The following is a 26,061-nucleotide window of genomic DNA, read 5'->3' on the forward strand; positions in this document are numbered from 1 at the left end:
GTTTCAACTTACTTCGTTGTGATAGGCTACGCCCTGATAATCCCATTTTCCCACATGGGGGTGTATGCCTATATATTAGGAATGATTTGCACATTAGTCATGTACAAATGTCGAATGGAGAAGTAGAGGTCTTGATTTGTCATATCCGAGGGCTTGATCTGTCCTTTCTTGTTCAGTAAGCTCTTTTATGTCAGCTCTCCAAATCACTGGAAATGAGTTGGACCAGTCAGTTTGTTTGAGAGTTTTCTTTGTTGGGGACTTTAATTTTCCGGCTAGCGTTGTAGAGTGGGAGGCTAGTCCCGATGGGTATATTCCCATTTCGATATCGACATCTCAGTCGTTTGAAAAGCTGGAAGAATTTGCGATCTTGTGCCATTTCTCCCAACATGTTGGTGTAGCCACCAGAGCGAATAGCGTTCTTGACTTGTTTTTTCCAATGACCCTGATCTGATCCAGTTTGTCCATGTGACACCTAGTAATCTGTCAGATCTTCATGTTCTTAAGATAGGGTCGACCATAACTCAAAAGCCGGCATGCTCTGGAATAAAACCGGTCAGAAAGGTCGGTCTGGCTAAGTTCAAGTTCAAAGATGAACATTGGCCGTTGATTATTGGAAGATTAGAAGACCTGGATCTGGTTTCAATTCTGAAACAGGAATCGTCCATGCATGCAGCCATTGATGAATTAGTTTCAGTTTTTAAGGAAGTTTACTACAGTCTAGCAATCTCAGAATGTGTTCCGAAAGGTGGTACACGGACAAAAACTCCAAAATGTAGGAAGACTTTGTACAAAAAGAGTTGTAAACTGGCAAAAAGGCTAAAGAGAAATTCGAATCAAGTAATTGTGGGTAGTTTCCAAAAAAAGATGGACGTAGTTCAGGGTAAGATTAAGGCCTCCATCGAATATGACTAGTTACAAACTGAGAGTAAGGTGTTTCAGGAGGTCAGGTCGAATCCGAAGGCTTTTTTCTCTTACGCGAACTCCAAGAGAAAGATGAAACACTCTGTTGGGTCTTTTGAGGTTGATGGGAAAGCCATTAACAATGTAGAGACTATGGCTAACATGCTTGGAGATCACTTCTCTAGTGTGTTTTTAACCCCACTGAGTTCAGAAGCAACAGCTCATTGCTCTGAAGATGAGTGTGTTGAGATTGACAAGGTTAGTCAAGTTGAGCGTTTAGATGATCTTGTAGTCACAGATCAAGATGCTTTAGAGGCCATCAGGGACTTGAGACTCTCGAGCCCTCCTGGTCCTGATGGCGTGACATCTCAGTTTCTGATGAGATGCTCATTGGTTCTTGCTCCTGTTTTCTTGTGCCTGATGCGTTGCATCTTGGATCAGGGCAAGTTTCCATCTTCACTAAAATTAGCTCACGTTGTTCCATTTTCTAAAGGGGGAGATAAGTCGCTCTCAAGTAACAATAGGCCGATTGCTCCCACTTCAAATATTGCAAAGGTGTTTGAGAAGATCATGAAGTCCAAACTTGTTGAAATTCCTCAAGTCAATGAAGTCCTTCCTCCTAGCCAACACAACTTCTGAGCACATTTAAGCACGGTTACCCAAGTGATTGAGCATTTAGGGATGCAGGTCATTGAGGGACTGGAAAGGCACGAGTCAATAGACGTTGTCTATCTTGATTTTGCCAAGGCCTTTGATAAAGTAGATCATGGCCTTTTGCTTAATAGACTTCATGACATTGGGATTCAAGGCAAGGTTTTCAATTGGATAAGAAGCTTCATTCAGAAAAGGAAGCAAATTGTCAGGGTCGAGGGATCCCTTAGTGACATACATGATGTCAAGTCGGGTGTTCCCCATGACTTCATCCTAAGGCCCCTCCTTTTGATAATATTCGTTGCCCCGCTTCAAAAGCTTAGTATTACTGCCAGTCTCTCTTCTTATGCTGACGATACAAAGTTAGTTTCTGGTAGGAATGGTCAAGATTCCACTAGCCTTGCAAAGGACCCAGAAATAATCTATTCTTAGGTTACTAAGAGTAATATGGCCCTGAACGTAATGAAATTCCGCTCAATGACCTTTGGGTCAACTCCTTTGAATACTCCACTCGTAGATAATGGAGTTAAAGATATTGAGCAGGTCTCATCTATGAAAGATTTAGGTGTAGTCCTCCAAAATAATGGAAAGTTTGATGAACATTTCCAGTTGCAGGTGGGTAAAGCTTTTCAAATGTGTGGTTGGATATATCGCACGTTTAATTCAAGAGACAGCATCACGATACTAACTCTGCACAGGTTGATTGTTCAACCGCATCTTGAATATGCTTCATCCATTTGGGCTCCAATGAGTGCATCAGGTTATAGTAAAAGGTCGAACATGGCCAATGATGTTTCACTAGGAACATCACAGGAATGAGAGAGCTCTCATATTGGGAGGGGCTAAAAAATGGGACTGTACAGTGTCATCTGTATGTCATCAAAAGCATTCATGAGCTTTGTCCCAACCGAAATATTTGCGGAAATAAAATATGTCATTCATTTTAATGCCATCAAAAAAATACATCTTGGCAATTAATTGAAGTACAATTAGCCTATATTTCGATCTATGTTACTGCAAAATGTACCCTCCAAAGTGTAATAACATTGGACCTGCTGAATAGATATTGATGAAACTTAATGCCAGTGCATAACTAAGAGTGCAAAGAAAATTGTATGACTAGGTAAGAAGGTCAAAAGACATGGAGACGTCCACTTGGGCAGTCAGCTTCGCATTTTTTATTAAATCTGATTGTAATTAAGCAATTTTTTTTGAGAAAATCAATTTGGTTTGAGTTGAAGGAACTTCCATAACACATTTCAGCACAATTGGGGCTTTGGTTGACGAGTAACAGTCATTTGAAATTTAGCACTGTCTGAGTACTTGGGCAAGTTATTTGAAGGAAAATTGACAATCATTCATCCATAAAAACGATTGCGGTGATGCAAGTTAGTACATAGTAACAATGACTATACTGGGTCTTAAAATGCCCTCAGTTCTACAAAAATCATTCAACCGTTATACCCAAAATTGGTTGCAAAATAAGCTAGCTTATTGAATTGACTCGAACAGAAGATAATACTCTCGGCAGGAGCCTCCACATCCATATATTCCGTCGTCCTTGGACTAGGTTTTGGACAGCGATACTTCAAAATGTATTTTAAGTGATTTGATATCCTAATACGAGCTACTTTCAATAATGTTTATTTAGCAAAAGTTGTTTCGTTGGATTCTTTATCAAAGAAAACAGCCGCTAGAAGTCTTGGCATTTGACCAACACTTATAGGGCTAGTCAAGTAAACGCGTTCATGGACAACTGATGTTATTCTATGGAGTAAAATCAAAGACAACATGCCCAGCCAAACCGCACTGTGCATGCATTGGATTTTAACATTTTTTCCGTTTTACAGGCTTGTCTAGGCAAGCATTGTAGTATTGAGCCAATTTGATAGTCCATTCACTGATTAACACCAAGCATGCTCATTTAGTAGGGTTTTGTAACACAACTCGCTCAAAATCACTCGATTATTGAAAATTCAATGGGCGAATGGTGCGAGTTGACTNCAGCCAAACCGCACTGTGCATGTATTGGATTTTGACATCTTTTCCATTTTACTTGCTTGTCTAGGCAATTGGCATTGGGGTATTGAGCCAATTTGATAGTGCGTTCACTGATTAACACCAATCATGCTCATTTAGTAGGGTTTTGTAACACAACTCGCTCAAAATCACTCGATTATCGAAAATTCAATGGGCGAATGGTGAGAGTTGACTGTGATGTTTGTCTTTGTTCTCTCTCCCCAAACATGCTCATTTAGTAGGGTTTTGTAACACAACTCGCTCAAAATCACTCGATTATTGAAAATTCAATGGGCGAATGGTGCGAGTTGACTGTAATGTTTGTCTTTGTTCTCTCTCCCCAAATGCCCAAAATCAGGGTGCCGGACCACATTTTTCCTTGAATTTCCTTTTCTTGACATCCCCTATACGTTACATAAATCATAACCACCGTAACGGGGTAATTGGAATGCAAAGCCCGCGTATATTATTATGTGTTCAGTTGGCCACCCTGACGCGCGTCAGACATTCGGCCAGACAGTTGGGGGGGGAGAAAATAACAGAAGTACATCCGTGCCTCCCTCCGATCAGTGTACACTCACCAAATTGCACAACTATTAAGTACTGCTAGCACTAAATACATACATACATACATTGGAGACAAACATCAGACAGACGCGAAGAGCCGTTCGTCCTGGCTCGATTAGAGCACTTCCTGGAGCTTCCTGGAGCCGTCACAGATCAGCCAAAATCAGCAGCCGCACACCATCATTGGTAAGTCGATCAATCTCCCCTTGAACGCCCTTCTACCCTTCCACCCTTCCACCCGTCTCCCCTGCGATGGTCATTCAACCCACGCCCAATGCCAATTCCCTAAGGCCTACTAAGCCCGGTGCACGGTGCGCGCGGTGTCCGCGAATGACCGAGAAGGCACGCTTATTCCTCGCCCACCATGCCCCACCCCTCAATCCCATCACACCCACAATAATACCCGACAGTTGGACACAGTTGGGCCTCACCAATCCGCATTGAATGCAAAACCCTAGTCAAATAGTGGCGACACGCCGGCACGCCCTCCTGACCTTCATTCCTCGACCCTTCACGGGATGGCCAATTGGCCGAGCTGTTTTTGTTTTGTCTGGTATTACCGCCGTGGTCATCGCGAATCACGGGTTTTCTTTCTTCTGATTGACAGTGGCTGGCCCATGTGATTGCAGGTCCGGACTGCCGCACCTGTCCGGTCATTCTCGCTCAAACTCCCGTCGCGATCGTACTCTTAGTCGGCTGCCTACCTGACGGGGGCCGTGATCAGGCCCGCTGGCGACTGTGTGTTCGCCCACATGGCTTTGGGCGAGTACCATGGGGGTGGGGACTCCGGGCCACCGCCGATCGACGGTAGTCTACGCGTGTTGGAGCCCCATTATCGCGTACGGGAGTCCTTTCAGAAGCACGCGCGCACCATCTCGGCCATTTCGGACATATCTGTGGCCCCGAGTGAGCAGCCGCTCCGGCGAGACGACCAAGCTGAGATCAAGTGTATCTTTCTTTGCGATAGCGAGACCGAGCGCAAGTGCGTTTTCGAGGCCATCAACAAGGCGCTGGCCGATGGAGAATCGCGCATTCAAGATGTCAAACTCGTTCAGTGAGTTAGCGTAAATCGTAACCCAATTCATTGGTGGTTTCCGTGTAACTTTAGCTCAATCGCATTCCTTTTGCAGGCATCATTGGGAGAAACCTTGTGATGATGGTGTAGGTAAGTCAACTTAACCCTCATGGGTAGGTGTCGAGTATGCATTTGGTATTCGTGACCTAACTGGCTTGATATTATTCCCTCCAGATATGCGTCCGTGTGTAGCCCCAAGTCCTTTTGGCAACTCGATGGGCAACGGAACCGATACACCGGGTTTGGCCGATGGTTTTTTCCGTTTCACTATTCGAGGCCGAAGCTTTCGCCTCATGTTGTTGAGCAAGGACAAGCAAAACTTGCTCAAAATATATTCCTTTGACTTTGTTTTCGTCGGCCTTCAAGTCACCAATGGTCAGGGTGGATTGGACGAGAACATCTGGGAGTTTGAATGGAAGCGCTTGGAGCGGTACTCTCGTAAGGCTGTCGCACCCATCATTTTACTCGGGTATTTCCGAGACGTTCTGAAACTTGGCAAAGGGGACTTTTGTCTTCAACGTACCATTCAGGAGAGCAAAGAACGGGTCCAAAAAGCCGGCCCCGTCTACCGTGCCATTCCACGTTTTTGCGACTTTGTGACAGGCGATTCCGGTCAGTTGGAAAGTGTTTTCAACGATGTGTCTCGGTTGTTCGTGTCGCCGGGGTTTCGGCTCCAGCAGTGTGCCATCATTAACAATCTCGTGCACTTTACTCAGATAGTAGATAATCCCAACTTGACTGAGGAGGATGTGCAATATCCAGATCAATCTCACGGTGACAACCCGCTCATGATTGCGGCCAAGCTACGTCACAAAGATCTCATTAGTGCCAGTCTGCGAAGTACAAAGTTTACCACTGGGGGAGAAGACAACGCCTTTCTGCGGGAGGTCATGCATATGCGCAATAAAAACCAACAAACCCTCCTAGCCATGGTCGCTCTACAAGGTAAGTAATAGTCCTATTGGGTGATGCAAATCTGACATGGCTCCTAATAAGGTGTCACATCATGGATATAACAAGCCGTCTAGATATAACTGATTACCTTTTTTTCTCCAGGTCCGGAACTCGAAGAGCAAAAATTACTCATCCTCCAAAAGGAGATTCAAATCCATTGTGTATCCGAAATCACCCATGTGGCCGATCAATTGAAGCTCCAGCGATGCCTTCGATCTCAGCTAAAGTCCTCCGCCGAGGCGTCCATAATTTTGGATCAGGTCAGAGCCCTCCAAGGGATTCCCAAGACTGAACCCGAACTCAAAGCCGAAAAGTGCAAGGTCTGGTCTCGCCTTTTTTTCTCTTCCCTACTGTTATCACTAGTGTTCAATGCCATAGACACTGGTTCAGACATACTCATTATGATTCGATACTATCATGAAATGATGGGGAGCAACAGTGTGGCCAGTAACGTCACTTGCGGGGACGACGAATTAGGCAATGATTCTGACTTTGGCGCACCCAACTGCAACGCCTCCGGCCACGAGCCCATCAGTATCCAATGCTTTCCTAGTGCTCTCTCACCAGTTCAAAAGTTCGGCTACACGCTCTTCTTCATCCTAGTGCCATGGCCATTTTTCATCTACGAGTTTTGTACGTCGCCACAATGTCAGCAAATGTTGGCGCGAGGAGGAGAGATTATCTACGACATGTCACATTGTCGGGGATTCGTCCCAATTGTGCAATCCTACTTTCGGGCGATCATCTACTTCATTACGTTCGTGGCCTGTTTGTTGTTCTGGCCAATTGCAATCTTGTTCATCAAATACTTTTCGGATGGTAAATATTACCTGGCCAAAGGTGCCCAACGAGCCAACCGGGAAAAGAAAATAGAGGCCTCTGAGGTGCTCTACTCCACCGCCAGAGTTATGGAGGTGAGCCTCGAATCAAGTTTTCAGCCCACAATCCAGCTCTACATCATTTTCCCCGTACTCGTTCGTACTTTGACTGCGTCATCGTTCAGCTTTCGGATCTTCACCGTCTGCAAGAGTGATAAATTAGACTTTCCCATGCTGAAGATGGATCAGACTTTGTCCATTATCACCTCCATTCTAAGTCTGGCTTGGTGCTTCACAACCTATCACGCTACATTGAAGCGTGGCGCTTTAGACAAGGATTTGGCCGCGCTGTTTTATCGAGCAATTTTGTTCTTGTCCGTCTTGTTTCAAATTGTGGGTCGGCTCTTCATCTTGGTCTTGTTCTCATACTCTTTTGGACCGGGTCAATACTTTCCGTTGCTGATCTTTCTTGGAGGACACATCGTGGTCATGTTTGTCCTACACTTGATCTTCTCCGATGCCAATGTCTATTGGCAAAAAGGAGGTGTGCTGAACATATCGTTCTTTCACTACATGATGGGCAATAGTCTGGCCAACATCTACATCCACAACTGGATCCGCATGGATCCACTACTAATCCAGTTTGCTAAGCCTTTGCAGCATGTGTCCACCCTTGTGAGGCAATTGATATTTGACTTGGTATTTACTTTGGAGAACATCGCCCTCCTCGTGTTTGCCGTTCATTCCAATATAGTGGAGGTTCAAGAGAATAAATGGACGTTCGTCTTTGTGCTCATGGGTTTCACTATCTTGGGGTTGATTTTGAAATGTGTATACTACCGCTACCTACACATTTGGGCATGGCTTATCATGGATTACATTACCAAGACAGAAGACGGCCATTGGAAGTGCATCCTCTTTTCGAACATGTACTTCTGTGGCTCCCTAAAGGAGCGAGAGATTCTTCTCTGCTGCATTCCCAAACCGGTGCTACAGGCCTTCAATATGATTTGCGGTGAAAGAGATTTTGGCTGTCGTGGTGGTGCCACCTGTAACCCCTGCATGGCCGTATTGATGGTCTTCATTTTCCCCATCGCACTAGCATTAGCCCTTGTCGCTCTGACAGTGTGTATTATCTTAGCCTTGCTTTTCTTGCCCGTGTTTCTTCTCATGATACTACCTTGTGCCATAGTGATGAAGTGTCGCCGACACAAACGCCAGTCTAATAATAATATTATCAAGATACAAGATTCGGATTCCAAGCTTGAAGAAAATTCAGAGAAGCATCATGAGCAATTGCCAATGTTGATTGGATCGACTTTGGCCGCTAAGACCCAATATGATCTCGAAAAAGTCAATGCAAGAAGTCCGCCTGCCTTCTCCAAAAGCCGCAACAACAGCACCGAACAATCGGATGAAAATCGTTCTCCAGATGTCCTGTGTGAAGAGCCCGCGACTTTGAGTACGAATGTCTAGAAGACTCTTCGGTTGCCATACATAGAAACTCCTGTGTTATTCCCCTTTTTCTGAACCGATATAGTAGAAACAACGTCCATTTGATTATTTTGCCATTGGTAAAAAAATAGCGATAATTTTTACAAGGTTAACCCGCTGTAACCTTTAGTAGTCAACAGATTGTCAATTCTTCTCACTCATGATGAACCTTTCGATGATTTATTCTCGAGTCAAGTGCTCAAGTGTGCTGTTTGTGTGCTCTGAGTTCAATAAATTTGTCAGACAGATTTTGGTTCTTGTACGTTTCATGCTTTCACATGCAAAGGAGTTGGCTTTATTGATTGTGATAGGATTAGAGTGATATTGATTATAGCAACGGTCGACAGAAGAGGAATAAGAGTGAAGAATGAATTGACGTGTGGTGGGTGAGGTGAAGAGGTAACGTTGCAAAAACTGAGATTGAAGGATGCAGTTTACATGGGCAGTTTTTCACGCAGGTACATGTGAAATGAACTCGTTGTAATACGGGGGCTGGGTGCTCTCAGGCGAATTTTTCATTATCTGGGTAATTGAACGACAAGGTTTTGCTCTTCGCTCAAACTGTCGTTTCCAGGTCATATGGGACTAGGTTCTCGTTCAGATGTTGAACTACTTGGTTACTCTGGGAAACCTCGTGACTCTTAGTGGAGAGAGTCGAGGGTGGGTGGATTTCCCCATTCGTTTCCTGTCAAGAAATTCCTTGAGCACAAACCAGATAATCTTGGGTTAGGTTCGTGATGCTATTATGAGAGTTTGGTTTCAGATTGTCATGGCATTGGGTTCGAATGTCTCCCGAGATGATTTGAGCCGAGGAGGAAGTGAATGGATTTTGAAGGTGACTGATGGCATTTTGTTGCTGAAGGTGTCGGCATCGCTGCACAATCACAAAGCCAATTAAAACTAGGAGCAAAATGATGAAAGCTGAGAGGCAATATGTAAAGAGAATCGGCCCAAACACATGCCGACAATTGTCTTCAGATTCATCAAAACCAGACGGACAATGAGCTATGCCATCGCACCACAGACTAGCATCGATGCAACCCGCACTGAGAAGCTCAGGGCAAGCAAAAGCACATGCTGAAGACATTTGCCCCGCATCCGAAGATCGACTCACCAAGCCCAAAGAAGGATCCAGCGAGGGTGAGGTTGTATTCGATTGCACATTATTAGTCAAGCTTGATTGCGGAAAGAGGAGGAGCCAACGTATTTGATAAATGCCCACATCTTGGGAATTGGCCCCCTTTTCCCCATCAGATATGAGTTGCACCACCGCCTGAGGGGGCAGTATCACATCCACCGAACTGATCCCACTTCCAGCTGGATGAACCACTGGACACACAACGTACGTGGTAGCTTTAGACCTGATTATAATCTTATTAGCCGATGTGCACCCTTTGACGGAAGTTAAATTTTTCGGGTCTTGAAAGATAACCACGTGGTCATAGGTTCCCACCAAATGTCCTTGACATTTCATGAACATTTGAGCCCCTTCCAGTTGACCAAAATCGAACGTCCAAGGGTTGTGGTGACAGGGATCGGAAACGTCCAAAACGATTTGTCCCCCGGTATCCTGCATGATTTTGGCAGACGAGCATTGATCCTGCTGGATAAATACAAATTGAGCCTTGAAATGGAAGTGCGTAAAGTCATGGATCGATTTCATGTTCCGAATGTGGTATTCAAGCCGCAGAGACGATGAATTTGAGATGATCCTTCGAGGAGAATGACTGTCGATGGCCTCGGCACAAAAACATTCCGATCGATCAAAAAGTGAATTTGGTTTGAACTGGTCGCCCACCACCAAGTAAGACCCAGGAGCATCAGGAGCTGCATAGTTTCCTCCCATTTGGCAAGCACTTCTCTGACTCATTAAAGGGTTGGCAATCTGGTGACACGACGATTCTAATCCTGAGGGGGCTTCGGCCATCTCTTTTAGAAGCAACATCACCGCTTGCCCTGGAGCTCCAATGAATTCGTAAGTGCAAGTTAGATTTGGAGCGCCTCCTCGGCCAAACAAGAATACATTGCCCGGGGATGGAATGGAGTAAACCGATTTGCTCTTCAGCTTGGACCCTAAGAACACATAGTGGCAAGATTGGTTTCGAGAATCCTCAAGCGTAGTGAGAGACAACGAAGTGGCCGAAGAGCTGAAAAGCTTTTTTTGAGCACTTGTCTCTTGAACAAATTCAAAATGAAGGGAGAACTCAACGGGCTCAATCACAGAGCCTTGCTCCATGACTTGAACAATTGAGAATGTTCCACTTTTTGAAACGTAACTCTCGGTTTGGATGTGACAAGGTCTAAATGGTGCGAGGGTTTGATTCCAGTACTCGGAGGAGAGAAGTGTATGTTCGCACAATTTGGGTGGATTCGAATGACAAAACTTTCCAATTTCTTGATCAGAGTCAATGAGCACGAGATGGTTTGAAGCACAAGCTTCCAGTGGTCCGTTCCTTAGCCCATGAGTGGACGGGCTAGAAAACCGAGTGAAGGTGATCCAGACTCTTTCGTGCGGCTTTCCAACAAAGTTATACTGACAAGACGAGTTGGCTGGTAGAGAATGTGATGCACTCCCTAAGGTCCCTTTCGACCCATTGTCCGAATCGATTTGAAAATGACAAGCTTCTAGCTGAAACTTCCGTGGCAGTTTTTGTTGTCGATTACGACGAGTTGATCCAGGTGGCGAAAATGAATCAAAAGGCCTCACTTGAACTTTCACTCGTATCTCGAACCCACGGGTGGTCAAAGCTCCCATATTCGGCACGGCGAAAGGAACGCTACGAAATACCAATAAGATCGATGACCCACTGGAAGTCACGATGGGTATTTCACGATTAAGACACAACTGAGCCAACACGGGGTCGTTTGGATGGCTTCCATCATAAATGGTGATCTGATCCCCGGGCATTTCGCAACCTGGACGAGTTCCACTACTATCACTCCCCCCACCCACTGGAGAGGGTAACCAGTCAGACTTATGTTGAGGCTCTTGATAGAGAGTGATTGAGGCAAAATGTCCCGGTGGGATCTCATCCCGTTTGACATTGACATGGTAAGAGCAAGTTAAGTTTCTTGGGTACATGCCTGGATAATTAGGCGATTGCAAGTGACACTCTTTTAATAAGCAGTTGGAAAATTCGTATGAACACGAAACTCCCTTTTGAGCACGGAGGATGCCTGTATCGGTGTTCTTTTGATGCCTATTGGATGCAGGAATGAAGACATTTGAAGGCTTGTACCCGTGATGGTGGATAAATGATGGTGCTATTAACGTACGTACCGTATCATCGCATCGCTTTTCGAGAGGAATTGATAAGCAATGTCAAATGCAAAATCCCCCCCGAGGGTCCGCTTGGAAGAGGAAATTCTCATGAGCTTCAGCTCCGCCGTTAATGAGGTGGTCTCACTGATGTAAATTGGTTTCATTTGGAACTGATTCACTGATCCACAATATTGACCGCCGTGGAATCGATTACCATCGGAAATTTTTAAGGCCCCATCTGGACATCCATTATGAAGCGGAGATTGGAAATGACCAATTCGGAACTTTTCTAGAGTTAACTAAGATCGAATAGACATCATAGAGAAAGTTTCTGATGATAATGTTTACTTTGGGGAGTTCCATTCCTTACCTTAACGATATCTCCTAGTTCGTAATGAGCGGCAGAAAAACGCATCCGACATGTGAATGGAAGTTGATCCAGTGGAGGTTGAGAAACGCTCAAGCGGTACGTTTTACCCACATCCCCATGGTAAGTCTTATTGCAAACTAGAAAGAGAGGAATGATTTTGAAGAAAATTATTTCAGGAGCTGGCTTTCTAGTCAAGATAACCTGGTGGAACCGAGTTGTAATGCTGTCAATGGTATAAAATAATTAAATATCCAAATGCACACTGAAAGGAGGTTCATCAAAGTGCACACTCCTTGTCTGTACCTTTTTAAATCAAATTTTTCGACTACGGTCTTTTTTAAATGTCCACAAAGAGAGCCAGACGATTTAATTAAAAACCGCTCTTTTGAGAGGCATTCATTCTCTCGAAGAAGAAACATACTTTTCCCTCTCCATCGATACGATTTTTTTTTTACCTGAGCAACCGTCGAGTTCATCGGATGCATCGGAGCAATGAGCCACTCTGTCGCACACCTGGTCCAATCGAATGCATTGTGGAACAGTTTTGCATCGATATTCAGAAATGCGGCAATGCCAAGAGCCCTCCACCCAAAGATAAAGAAACACCATAACCACTTGCCAACGTCCACTCATCTTGATCACCGCTAAACACGTCAATGACAATGAGCGTTGCATGCACATGAACATGAGAATATCGACTCTACTTACCCTTTTGAGGCTTTCAAGGCGAAACAAAATTGAGCAACATTATAGATTACCAAGGAGGAGGTAGGTACTAAATAGGCCGATCGGTAAACTGGATGTGTGAATGGGATATAGCAGTTAGGGTTGTTGGAAAACAGACTCGAACCTGCTGATGTCTCTCACTTTCATGATGAATCTCTAGAGTGCATCATATTCGTTCTGACATAAGTGAGTTACTTTTCCTTTCTGAGTGCTTTGGAGTTGTTTGAAGCGCCTAAGGGCCCTACGGTTCTCTCTCTTTCTCCCTCCCGCCCTCTTGCTCAGCTTCCTCTTTCTTCCCCTGTTCTCCTGTCCTCCTGTCCTCTCGTGTTCTTGCCTCTCCTCCTTGGGCTCCATCTCCTTCTCCGACTACCACATTTTTTTCTTGCTCACCTCCTCCATCGGCGTCCTTCGTCTCCATCTCTCGATCCCATTCCATTGGTGATGTTCGTAGTCCTCTTGGTTATTTCCCCTTGAGCTTCTTCCCCTTCTTCTTCTTCTTCTTTTCCTGGTATGTACGTATATACATACTTGGGACTTCGTCCCACTTTTCTAGGTATGGCACACAACTTCGTCTGCCTCTTCCTTCCTTCCTTCCTTCCTTCCTTCCTCTCTTCCTTCCTTTCTTTTCTATCCTTCTTGCTTCTTCTTCTTTCTGTCTGTCTGTCGATCTTGTTCTCTCCATCCTTCGGACTTGGGTTTTGCCTCTTTCCCACCTCAAAAACGTGTCTCATTGGCCTTGCTTGCTCACCCCGACACGGGAGAGAACCTTCTTGGTCTCCTTCGACGAGTCCCTTGGTTTCTGGACGGATTAACGTTCAAGGTGGTTCTGGAGTGAGAGATTCAGAATCCTAACTTACAGTGCATGCATGTACACATCAGACTGCGTGGGGCTACTAGTCGCTCGAGAAAAGTAGTCGGGGTATAACGTCAGGAACATCAGGATCGGCAAGAAGGTAAGTGTTCGGATGGAGAGAGAGAGAGAGAGAGAGAGAGAGAGAGCAAAGAGGCAGGAGGGTTCCAGGTCCCCATTTCCCCTTTTCCTTCTTCCTCTCTCTATTGTAGCAGCCATGTTTGGGCATGAGTGTAGGTACTTGGTTGGTCAATCATTGCTCATCCATACGTGCCACCATGTACTAGGTACACCCACGCCGACAGAGGAGCTCATTCGCCGCGTGCTCCCCTCGCCCAAACTTTCTCTTACATCTCTTTGCATCCATAGTGAAGATGAAAAGAGCAGAACACATCCTCGCTTTTTTTCTCCTCTACAGCATTGTCATGAAGGCACACCTTACGCTGCATACGGGTGGTGCGAACATACATGCACACTGGCAAAGAATAGTTAACGGCCTTCCTGGGAATGGAACAACCTGATCGTGGATGATTTTTTTTTCTATCATTCAAAGTACAATAAACGCTGCAACCCATCACATTGAACTGAACGAACCAACATTTTATCAATGTGGATAGGGAAATAACGTTATTGAACAAGGCGAAACAGATCTGAACCATTTTCCTTGACCAACAACCCTACATCCAAGTATCTGCCATCCAGCGATGAGTTTTACGATGTGAAGACATAATATTAGGGCGTGCAATGCCTAAAACTCTGGAGTTTGCAAGTCTTTCATGAATTACGTGCTTTTCTACCGGAGACTCGAGCAAAGCATTTTCGGCCCGCTTGACTTCTACCGATTTGTATTACGGCACATGGAATTTGAGCTTGAATGAAAGGAGTCGAGTAAAAGAGAGCGGGAGCGAGAGTAATCTGGTTTGTTCCGCTTGGTCCCTTCTTCAATTTGAAGCTTCGGTGGGTGGGTGGTTTGAAGTTGTGGGCGTGCAATGTGCATGAGGATTAGCAATCGACCAGCGAGTACTATGTAGTTGGACAGCTAAAATCATCTATTATACTCCATAGATATCTTGACATTGGATGTCGTATCACCAACCATTCGGTTGGATAAGCAACACAATAAACTGGTTTGTGATCAATTCCCAGGAGACCATCGATAATACCGTAAGGCCGACATAGTGGATAAAATGCCTTAGTAGGTGGTAGTGCTGGGGCGAGTCCCAACCCATTGAATTAAATTTTCTGAAAGATTTGTAGCTTTAAAGTTTCGTGTTTTTGGACACTTTTCGACACCCTTATTTTTGGACACTTTTGGAAAGAAGTGTCCAAAAAAATGCCCACCCAGGTTGCGTCTCTTTTACGTGCAAGGTCTTACACTCGCGTTTTAATCGCAAAACAAAGTTTGTCCTTACCCCAAACTAAAGCAAGAAATATTGTCAAAAGACATGAAATAATCGGGTCCCACATCAAATACAACTAGACTTACTGCATGTTTTGTCTGCTGTCTCTGTTGTTCATTTTGTTGACCCATTATCTTTATGCCAACAAGTTTTCAAACGAAGATCTAAAAAGATATTACCAAAACCCCTAGTTTTTCAACCAAGCTTTAACTTTAACTTTAACATGAACTATTAAAACAAATTGGATACCTAGTTCAACTTGGCTCAAAGGCAATTTGAACTAAAGGGTGCGTCAGCAAAATCTGATCACTCAGTAGAATGTTTATTTCAGCTATTAGGATAGCTAGGGACCTGCAGCTTCTTTTGGTGGAAAGAGGATAAACTCGCTCAACGACAACATTTCATGATCTTCTTCATAACATCAAAAATGGAGTTTGAATTGGCAAAGAAGCATCAAAATTTCGACTTACTCCACGCTGGAGTCTCAATTTCAGCTCAGCTATAATGGGTCACATGGTTAATTGTAGTTCCTACCAAGGGCGACAATGGGAAAAGATCCCAACAATGTGGAAAGTCAAGAAAAGCAAAAACAAAATGAGCAACCGAGCCAGCAGACCACACATTCAGTAGCTCTGGTTGCGTTTAATTTGGGACACGAGGTATGTCCGTTTTTGACAATATTTCTCGCTTTAATTTGGGATAAAGACAAACTTTGTTTCAAATTCGATGAAATTTTGACTCGTTTGGTCACAAGTATTGGGGTTCTTATCGCATTTTCGGGAATAGCTTGAAGCTTTTGCCAAATAAGGCAAGTAGGAACAAAGAGGCAATGGGAGAGCAACAGTATTGGGACAAACTCAGAATACTGGGACTCTACAGTACTTAATGGAGTTACGAACAATCCAGGCTTGTTGTCAAAACAATGAAGTACCCTTTTCTCTCACGGGTTCCTTCAATGTTACAATTGCCCCCACCATTTGCAAACTTTCAACAAAATTAGAAAATTTCGGAGAAATAGTTTTGGCTGAAAGTATTTTGTAATTGAAAAAGGTATCCCGAGCCCTCGTGATGACAGTCGTCAATAGAGGACATTAAAATTGACGAAAGCGATGTTCTGGAGGCTATTAGTGTCTTGAAATTCTTAAGCACTCCAGGGCCTGATGGTGTGACGGCCCAATTCCTACAACGAACTGCACAAGTCGCTCCAATATTTTCATATTTAATGAATCAATGTCTAGCAGAGGGGCGAATACCCGCCCAACTAAAACCGGCCCATGTACCCCATTTTTAAAGGAGGAGATGGGATTCAACCCGGGAATTATAACTTTCAATATTGCCAAGGTTATTGAAAAGCTCGTTCAGGCAAGGTTGCTTAAAAGCATTGACATAAAAGGAAGCATCCCTGATCAACAACTTGGGTTTTGTAGTCATTTTAGCACTAATTCAACTCTTTGACGACGTTATTGAGGGACTTCAAAACAACCACCGTGTAGATGTAGTTCACATGGACGTTGCTAAAGCTTTTGATAAAGTAGATCACATTCTATTGTTAAACTGTCTAAATGAAATAGGTATTAAAGGCAATACCTACTCTTGGATCAAAGAGTTCGTGACCAACCGTAGCCAAGCTGCCAAAGTTGAAGGTTGCTTGGGCCGTCCTTGTCGAGTGTTGTCAGGAGTGCCACAAGGCACTATCTTGGGCCCAATGCTATTCATACTATTTATCTCGATAGTACATGAATTACCCCTTAAGTCTTCGATCTCATCTTGGGCTGACGACACCAAGGTAGTGTTTGGTAGAAGTTTATTAAACCAGATGGGGCTTCAAACCGACTTAGACAATATCTATGAGTGGATGAAAGTGCAGATCATGAAATTAAATTGGGATAAATTCAGCATTATCACTTTCCACCAAACTAGAATCGATCCTGTTATCTAGCTATACCGACAAGTATCAGAACCGGATCCAATCAGTAAGCTTTATTAAGGACCTAGGAGTAAGTGTACCATTCAACGGCAAATTTGAGGAAGAACATCAAATCGAAAGTGGCCAAGGCTTCCCAAACGTACTACTGGATCTACTGGACATTCGAGTCCTGGGCCGCATTTACCATGAAAAGTCCAACTACATTTCGAATATGCCTCACCAATCTGGTCCCCAATCTCTGCATAGGGATTGAATAAGTTCGAAAGGGTACGGAGAAGTTTTACGAGATCCATTGAAGGCATGTCTAATTTAAGCTATTGGGAAAGACTTCAGACCCTTGGATTGTGTAGTAGAGACGGGTTTCGAACCGGAAAATCAGCTATTTAGTTTGAAGACCCTCAGTTAGGGCTCCTAATTCAAACGAAAAGTGGTACAGAAATAAAGACCCAAGACCAGGAACAAGTTTTATAGCAGCCCTGGTTCTGAGACCATGAAAGACAGAGTCACGTTTTGCCACTCATTAAAGCGGTTTTGATTTTGTTAGTATACCCTCTTTCGCTCATGATGGGAGCCCTAACCGAGGTCCATGAACTTGGGTTGGGACAAAGCTCATGGATGCTTTTGAAGACGTACAGTACCAGAACCCTTTCGTACCTTCTCTGAACATTGTACAGTCCCAACTTTTTTAGTCTCTCCCAATACGAGAGCTCTCTCATTCCTGTGATGTTCCAAGTGAAACATCTTTGGACCTGCTCGAGCTTTTGCAAACCTACTGAATTCAATGGAGCCCAAATGGGTGAAGGATATTCAAGATGTGGCTGAACAATCGACTTGTACAGAGATAGCATTGTGATGCTATCTCTAGATTTAAACGTGCGATAAATCCAATCACACATGGGCGTTTCACAATGAAGACGGAAATTTCTTGTCAATTCTCTGCATGTCGAATGTCCAGCCTAGAACTGAGTCTTGCGTAGTTGCATCATTCCTGACAAACCAAACTTGCCCAAAAGGCAATGGATCTTCGGAAATAAAATCTTCTTTCTAGGTCCCTTGCCAGGCTACTGGAATCTTGGCCATTCCTACCAGAAACTAATTTTGTATCGTCAGCATAAAAAGAGAGAATGGCAGTAATACTAAGCTTTTGAAGCGGGGCAACGAATATTATAAACAAGAGGGGCCCTAAGATCGAACCCTGGGGAACACCTGACTTGACATCATGTATGTCACTAAGGGATCCCTCAACCTTAACCAATTGCTTCCTACCAGAGATGAAACTTTTTAACCAATTGAGAACCTTGCCTTGGATCCCAATCTCATGGAGCCTGTTAACTAAAAGACCATGATCTACCTTGTCAAAGGCCTTGGCAAAGTCGAGTAAGACTACATCAACTGATTCATGGCTCTCTAGTCCCTCAAAGATCTGCTCTAAATCTCAATCAGTTGGGTAACCGTGCTAAAGCATAAGCATCTTGATCTGTAACTATGAGATCATCAAATCGCATAAAGTGACTAACCTTGCCAATCTCAGCAGGCTCATCTTCAGAGCGATGACCTGTTGCTTCTAAACTCAGTGGGGTTGAAAACACTCTAGAGAACTGATCTCCTAGCTTGTTAGCCATAGCCTTTGCATTACTAATGGCTTCCCCATCAACCTCAAAAGGCCCAACAGGGTGTTTCATCTTTCTCTTAGAGTTCGCATAAGAGAAAAAAAGCCTTCGGATTCGACCTGACCTCCTGAACCACCTTACTCTCAGTTTGTAACTGATTATATTCGATGGAGGCCTTAATCTTACCCTGAAATACGTCCAACTTGGTTGGAGACTACCCACAATTACTGGATTTGAAGTGCTCTTCAGTCTTTTTGTTAGTTGACAACTCTTTTTGAACAAATTCTTCATATATTTTGGAATTTTTGTCCATGTCCCACACTTGGAAACGCATTCAGAGATTGCTAGACTGGAGAAAACTTCCTTAAAAACTCGAACTAATTTATCAATGGCTGCATCTATGGACGATTACTGTTTCAGCATTGAAACCAGATCCAGATCTTCTAATCTTTTGATAATCAACGGCCAATGTTCATCTTTGAACTTGGACTTAGCCAGATCAACCTTTTCGGCCGGCTTTACTCTAAAGCACGCTGGCTTTTGAGTAGTGGTCGACCCTATCTCAAGAATATGAAGATCTGACAGATTACTAGGTGACACATGAACATACTGGATCAGATCAGGTTTATTGAAAAAGACTTGGTCCAGGACGTTATCAACTCTGGTGGCTACACTAACATGCTGGGCTAAATTGCGCAAGATCGCAAATTCTTTCAGCTCTTCAAACGACTGAGATGTCGATTTCGCAATGGGAATATACCCATCGGGACTAGCCTCCCCCTCTATAACGCTAGCCGGAAAATTAAAGTCCCCAACAAAGAAAACTCTCAAACAAACTGCCTTATCCAACTCATTTCCGGTGAATTGGAGAGCTGACAATAAGGAGCTTACTGAACAAGAAGGGAACAAGAATTGTTACAATTGACAGATCAAGCCTTCGGATATGGCAAATCAAGAACTCTACTTCTCCATTCGACATTTGTACATGACTAATGTGCAAATCATTCCTAACATTTAGGCATACACCCCCATGTGGGAATATGGGATGATCAGGGCGTATCCTATCACAATGCACTAAGTTGAAACCAACTATGGTTAGTGGAAATCCGCAGACAATGAGAATGAAATCGCATCTGAGTATCCATATTTAGTCCAAAGTCTTTCATGACGCTCACATTTTCCAGATAATCATTGCTCATTTGATATAAACTATCCACTACGGAACTTCCATAGCGCATCGTTTTACTCCTCAGGGCAGAGAACTCCATCTTGTTTTTCCTTGCCCACTCCACGGCCGCACTAAGGTCAGACTGCAGCAGAATCACATCATTATTCCCTGTGATTCTTCGGAAAACCTTGGTGTCGTCTGCAAAATGTAAAACTGCCGAACTCAGGTGGTGGCTTAAATCGTTGATAAATATGGTGAACAAAATGGCACTTTTCTCTCCAGATCTCTTCCTTTTTTAGCTCTTAATCTTGCATGGGATGGTAAGCTTTTTACCGAACTGGGCGAGCAGTTTGCTCCAAGCCAGACATCGTTGTACACTCTGAGGGACATTTATGAAGGATGCTGTGGGAAGTAAAAAGTTGTGCTAAAACAGTTTCATTCTTCCGGAATAAGTCGCACTTCTAATGCATTACATTCACCCAAACTTCAGTAACCTCGTGGGCTTTTGAGAAACTGCATTGGAGGTTCTCTCTCAAGAATGATTAGGAATTGAGTTGGGTGCATTATGAAAACAATATATATCTACTGAACACTGGTATGGAAGCTACTCCTTCTTGGCCTGAGCCTGTTAGTTGAAGTATTCTCTTCCAAGATGCTAGCTCCAAACATTGCTCACACACACACTAAGCACGTGGCAAGAAGACGTCAATTTTGACCCAAAATTGGTGTTTAGATCTAGTTATCAAGTTCAATTAATATACGTTGGCCTAACCTTATCTCTAAAAAACTTAAGATATTTTTTCTCGAATGTTGCTTCTTATGACGGCGCTCTTCCTATGGGGCTTCGCCTCCCTGATATCACCGTTCAAATTGAACACTGGTCACCTGACTTCAAAATAGAATAGTAGGACATATTGTCTGAGACTTCTGTTATGGTTGACACTTGAAACGGTCATAATTAATTATTAAGGTACTTTTGAGGCAAAGTGTGAACACAAAAAAGAACAGGGAAGCAAACCAAAATGCATTTTACTAATTATTGCTCACGTTAAGTGGCACTTTGAATTTCCAAAAAGGAAAGTATCATCTTGTAATGACATTTGAATGACACAATGGCAATTTTACTTCCATTCTGTTTTTTCAAAAAAGATGCCTATAAAGTTCAAAATTGTGAACATGGTTCATCTATTTATTTTCCAGTCTTTCCCTCTTCCTAAAACATGACCAGCTGATGAATCTAATGATTGTCCAACAGGAAACTTAAGCAATTCGATCTGACCTGCCACCGCCCATAAATTTCATTCCTGATTTTTTTCTAGACCTTTTGCACTCCTCTTGTCAATAAAAAAGTCTTTAAAAATCTGTAACAACCCATTATTTTAATCAACAATCAACTTTCATAAGCTTTTTCATGCCAAAAATGCACTCCAGCTTCTCCCAGTGACCTTGCGGACGAGGGCAAGAAAGGCTTTCTGATTTGGTATTTGCCGTGGTTAAAATCAGGCTTTTGAAGTTTTATTTTCTATTTATATTCCGTCTAACACAAATCTGTCCATTTATTTTTTGTTTTGTCTCGCTAACTCATTTATTTCCGGATGTAGAACAAAAAGAGTTACTAGTGTTGTTCTTTCTGACGCACCGGGTACATGATGTCAAGTCAGGTGTTCTCCAGGGCTCCATCTTAGGGCCTCTCCTTTATATAACATTCATTGCCCCCCTTCAAAAGCTTAGTATTACTGCCAGCCCCTCTTCTTATGCTGACGCAAGGAGTTCTCTAGACATGGAGATGGACAGTGCCCAGAGGGCAGACAACAAAAGGGCAATGTGCACTAGCTCTTCAGAAGGTCAAAAATCGTGTGCGTTTTGTTAAAACCTTAGTATTCAGATCAATAACATTATCCCTAATGTTATTTTCATCACCTTGTCCGGTGATATGTGGTTACCAAACTATGTTTTTATTGTAAAAAGTACCCAAAAATGTAAAATAGCCAATGTACTACACTATTCTAATGTTTAATTCCTCCCTTCTTACCACCATTCTATTTATGGTGATTACTTGAACCAAAATCTATTTGCTATTAGCAGGTATGCACGCTTTCAGCCATTAAAAATATAATCTAAAAGTGTCGTGATATATAGTTTGTATGGGATTAACAACAAAGAGTCCTTTTGAACATTGAGATAAAAGTGTCCATTGAGAAGTTTTTTGTTACAAGGCTCTGGCACAAAACTGTGTTGACAGAAATGTATCTGATGCATTTAAAAAGAGGTAACTGGACGGCCTTTTTCAAATGCATTTCATAATCAAAAGACCAAACAACACGAATTTCACACCCATCATTCATATGAATTCAATATGCATCAAGGGTAAACTAATCATATTTTGGTTTTCTTCATTTGTTCCTCTTTTCTGAAGAACATTATGATTGATTTGGTTATAGGCAGGTCACCACGCAGGCCAACAACTTTGTAGTTTAGGCTCATAATATGGAATGGGCTCCCAAGGCCTAATTACAAACACTTCACTTTAGTTAATAGAAAATAGGAGTATGGGTCCACTAGTTGGGGTTTCAAGTTGGAAACAGGTTGCTGATGGCCGTCTGGGGATCCTGTTGGAATTCCCACTGGCTTTTACAATAGTTGTAGAAACTCTTAATGCTCTCTCTGGGTGTCATGAATGCCATTGAAAGTGTGGGGAATAATGGCCAATGAGATGATTCATCTTGGTCAGGAATCTGAGAGCAAATAAACTTGGCTTGTCAGTCACTTCAGTTGTCACATAGAAGAGCAAGGGACAACACTTTAGAAGGAAATATATAATTGACATTCTGTTATACAGATTCACGATTGCAAGCTGAGAGACACTCACTCACAAATACTTGCTTGTTTGCCCAATCATATGTCAATAACTCAACTTGTTCAGGCTGGTCAACCTCTTTCTTAGTTTTAATGAATCCGTAACAAGCTCCCTAGGTTGCTTGCATTCACAAATCTTGATGACAGAGCTTTGGTCTTTGGATGGCCAAGTCCTGGGAAATAAGGATGGGCTGTCTCTGGGCTGCAAAGAGTAAGGCTGCTTGGGTCACAGTTTGGGAAACTTGGTACTAATTAAGGATCATTCATGCCTTTCTCTTCAGTTTTGAGTCCTATCTGGATCTTGGAAATGATGTTTTTCAAACGTAGGTCAGACGATCATAGGATATTGGATTTGATATCTTCAATAGCTCTAATCCAGTGTGAGGGGACGGGTCAGGTTAGCCAACTTCTTGAAATGGTTTGAGAAAATGGTAGTGAGGTCAACCCAAGGGCGAGTCATTGAGTAGTAGTCACACAAAATGATTTATAAGCGGATTTCACTTCAGATTTCATAGGACCATGGTACCAGAGCACGGTCGCTTCAAATTTAGCCCTTTCAATGTCTCGCAGCTATTGATTTTTAGGGTGACTATGTGTCCAGGGTTGAGCCGTCCTTGGCTGACGATACAAAGCTAGTTTCTGGTATGAATGGCAAGATTCCAGTAAGCCTGGCAAGGAGCCTAGAAAGAATCTACTCTTGGGTTCAATGACCTTCGGGTCAACTCCTTTGAATACCCCACTCGTAGATAATGGAGGTGAAGATATTGAGCAGGTCTCATCTATGAAAGATTTATGTGTAGTCCTCCAAAATAATGGAAAGTTCGATGAGCCCATCCAGTTGAAGGGTTCAAATGTGTGGTTGGATACATCGTCTAAGTCCAGAGCTAGTGCCACGATTCTAACTCTGTAGAAGTCGATTGTTCAGCTACATCTTGAATACTCTTCACCCATTTGGGCTCCAAAGAGTTCAGCAGAGTTGCAAATGGTTGAACGTGTCCAAAAATGTTTCACTAGGAAAATCACAGGAATGAGAGAGCTCTCGTATTGGGAGCGACTAGAGGGCTTGTCAGAGAAAAGTCACTCCAATTAGAGACGCGCAAGGTTTGACAAGTGGCTCGACTTCGAAAAAGTAAGCGATCAGATGAACTAAAAAGTTTCCAAACAGATTTCGAACTGATGCGCTTTGTATGAACGGGTACTGTCATGACAAGCACCAGTGAATATTTTTTTCAAGGACACTGCGAAATTTTACTCAAAGACAAGCTGATCATGGATATGGCATTTTAGATTATTAAAAATAGTTTTGTTACTTCCTCAATAATTTCTGAACCCATTTTTTAAGAAGATTAGATTGCAAACATATTTCATTCTATTATTCAAATTCACGTTATGGCTTGTGAACTTTCTGAGTCTCTCAAGAAACAAGTCCCTTATACCTTCCAATTTAGTTTGTTTAATATGGTTGTACTTTCTTTTTTGAAGTGCTTTAGTCCAAATTGACACTGGCAACATGCAAGAAATCAGCGTGACAGCTACATTTTATTGAGAAGTACTGTACTATGCAATTCTAATCGCAAAAGACACTTTAATGCTGTAGAATATGTTGGTCGAACCCAAAGTGAATCAGATTTGTCATAAATCATGCAAAGCTTTGCCTTCTTATACCATGCAAACACGTTAGGTCTTTTTGGAAGTGACTGACTCCCTGATGAGAAAGTTTCCAAACAAAGCCCATGTTCGTTGACAATTGGCAGCCAATCAGATCACTCGAATTTGATGACGTATACTCAACCTCGCGGGTCTCTGCATCCAGGGTCCCTCACTCCAACCAAACCACTTCAGACTTTGCTTTGAACACATTTTGGTAGTTGGGCAGCAGGGTGTCGGGCTGATCGACTTCTCTTGCGTTAGTCAGCTTCAACTAGAGGGTTTGTCAAACGAGCCATCAACTCATTGGCTCCCTGAATGAGAGACAAAAACGGTTGGGACTGTACAGTGTTCAGAGAAGGTTCGAATGGTATCTGATACTGTACGTCTTCAAAAACATTCATCAGCTTGGTCCCAACTTTAGGTTTAGAGTCAATTGCAGTGACTGCAGTGGCTTAATTGTTGCATTTTGAGAGCACCTTTAAGGCTTCAAGAATCCAGGCTAGTAAGAATAATGAAGTCCAACTCTCTTCTTTCTTGGGCTCCTTCATTGTTGAATTTGCTGCCCTCAAATATTTGTATGGAGTATGTAGGCATAGATCCATTAGCAGTATTTGAGTCAGACTTGGACAAATCTTTAAGTAGCATTCCAGATCAACCCTACATGCAAGGGCTAGCTCGGTCTGTCAAGTCAAAATCATTGGTAGACCAAATATCATAAAGATTGAAAGGTAATACATAGACGAATTGTAACCTTTCATTTTAATAGCAAACATCTAGCTCATTTCCCCTAGGCCCTCAAAGCATATCAGCCAAAGACGGCTCTGGTAACTCTGTGTGTCCAATAATCGCTATGGGAGAAATAAAGTTAATTGGTGTTCAGAAAAGGCCCCTTAGATACTACAATCATGAGGGATGAGAAATATTGTCCACCTGGCAGAAATTGGCAGAAAGTCATGCAAAATACGTGGCAGAAATGGGCATAACATATAAATTATTATTAATCATTAAAACACCTATTTATCATAATGTACTTACTTACAATTTCAATTCATTTTTACGTCTGATTGTAGCCTTGACATGCTCGGACAAGGGCTTTGCATTGATGCAAGACACTAATGAAGAAAATTCACTCAAGGCTATGGGAGTTTGAACTTTATGGTATTTTGTGGTGGGAAGCAATTGGTTAAGGTCAAGAGGTGCCTTAGTGACATTCATGATGTCAAGTCAGGTGTTCCTCAGGGATCCATCTTGGATCCTTTCCATTTATTGTCTTCATTCCTCCACAACAGAAGCTCAGTAGTAAAGTCAGTATCTCTTCCTATGCGGGTGAACCAAAATTAGTTTTTATTAAGAATAGTTCATATTCTGATAGTCCGGTAGAGGTCCTACATAAAATCTATTTTTGGGTTAATGCTGTTCAATGACATTTGGGCCGACACCATTAAACACCCTGCTCATAGATAATGGAGGTGAAATTATTGATCAGTAGAGTGGGTAAAAACATTTAATTTCAAAAAAAAATATGTTTTTAAATATTTGGGCCATTTTCTCAAAAGTAAAAATTTAGACGTTTTCAATACCATGGGTAATATTTTGCACATTTTCATCATATTTTGGTAATTCAAGGAACCAAACACGTGAGTTAGTAGATTTTTGGTCCAACTCTGAAGTGCTATGGTATCTAATTCAATACATCATTGCCTCTAGCAGATTTATGGCGGGGGTAAGCAATTCACATTGAACAGAATAGGGAGAAGGGTAAAA

The 26,061-nt window shown here is 42.8% G+C and overlaps 2 protein-coding genes across 4 annotated transcripts; one reads left to right on the forward strand and one right to left on the reverse strand.

The window, feature by feature from the left end:
- The first annotated feature begins 3,849 nt into the window (after positions 1–3,849).
- LOC131886127 (uncharacterized) lies at positions 3,850–8,726 on the forward strand. 2 transcript variants are annotated; one of them, XM_059234375.1, is made up of 5 exons: positions 3,850–4,323; positions 4,745–5,191; positions 5,268–5,302; positions 5,387–6,157; positions 6,269–8,726. In XM_059234375.1, the coding sequence occupies exons 2-5, from the start codon at positions 4,890–4,892 to the stop codon at positions 8,458–8,460; spliced, it is 3,300 nt and encodes a 1,099-aa protein (XP_059090358.1). In that variant the 5' UTR covers positions 3,850–4,323; positions 4,745–4,889; the 3' UTR covers positions 8,461–8,726. The 2 variants fall into 2 exon arrangements, with proteins under 2 accessions (XP_059090358.1, XP_059090367.1); XM_059234384.1 differs by having other exon boundaries at positions 4,767–5,191.
- LOC131886137 (uncharacterized) lies at positions 8,727–13,712 on the reverse strand. 2 transcript variants are annotated; one of them, XM_059234396.1, is made up of 5 exons: positions 13,227–13,712; positions 12,566–12,754; positions 12,111–12,247; positions 11,759–12,039; positions 8,727–11,678 (listed from the first exon to the last, which is right to left on the reverse strand). In XM_059234396.1, exons 1-5 carry the CDS (start codon positions 13,270–13,272, stop codon positions 9,167–9,169), a joined length of 3,165 nt encoding a protein of 1,054 aa, XP_059090379.1. In that variant the 5' UTR covers positions 13,273–13,712; the 3' UTR covers positions 8,727–9,166. The 2 variants fall into 2 exon arrangements, with proteins under 2 accessions (XP_059090379.1, XP_059090387.1); XM_059234404.1 differs by having other exon boundaries at positions 12,819–13,712.
- Positions 13,713–26,061: the final 12,349 nt, after the last annotated feature.

Source organism: Tigriopus californicus, chromosome 1, assembly GCF_007210705.1.
Source record: "Tigriopus californicus strain San Diego chromosome 1, Tcal_SD_v2.1, whole genome shotgun sequence".
Lineage (NCBI taxonomy): Eukaryota > Metazoa > Arthropoda > Copepoda > Harpacticoida > Harpacticidae > Tigriopus > Tigriopus californicus.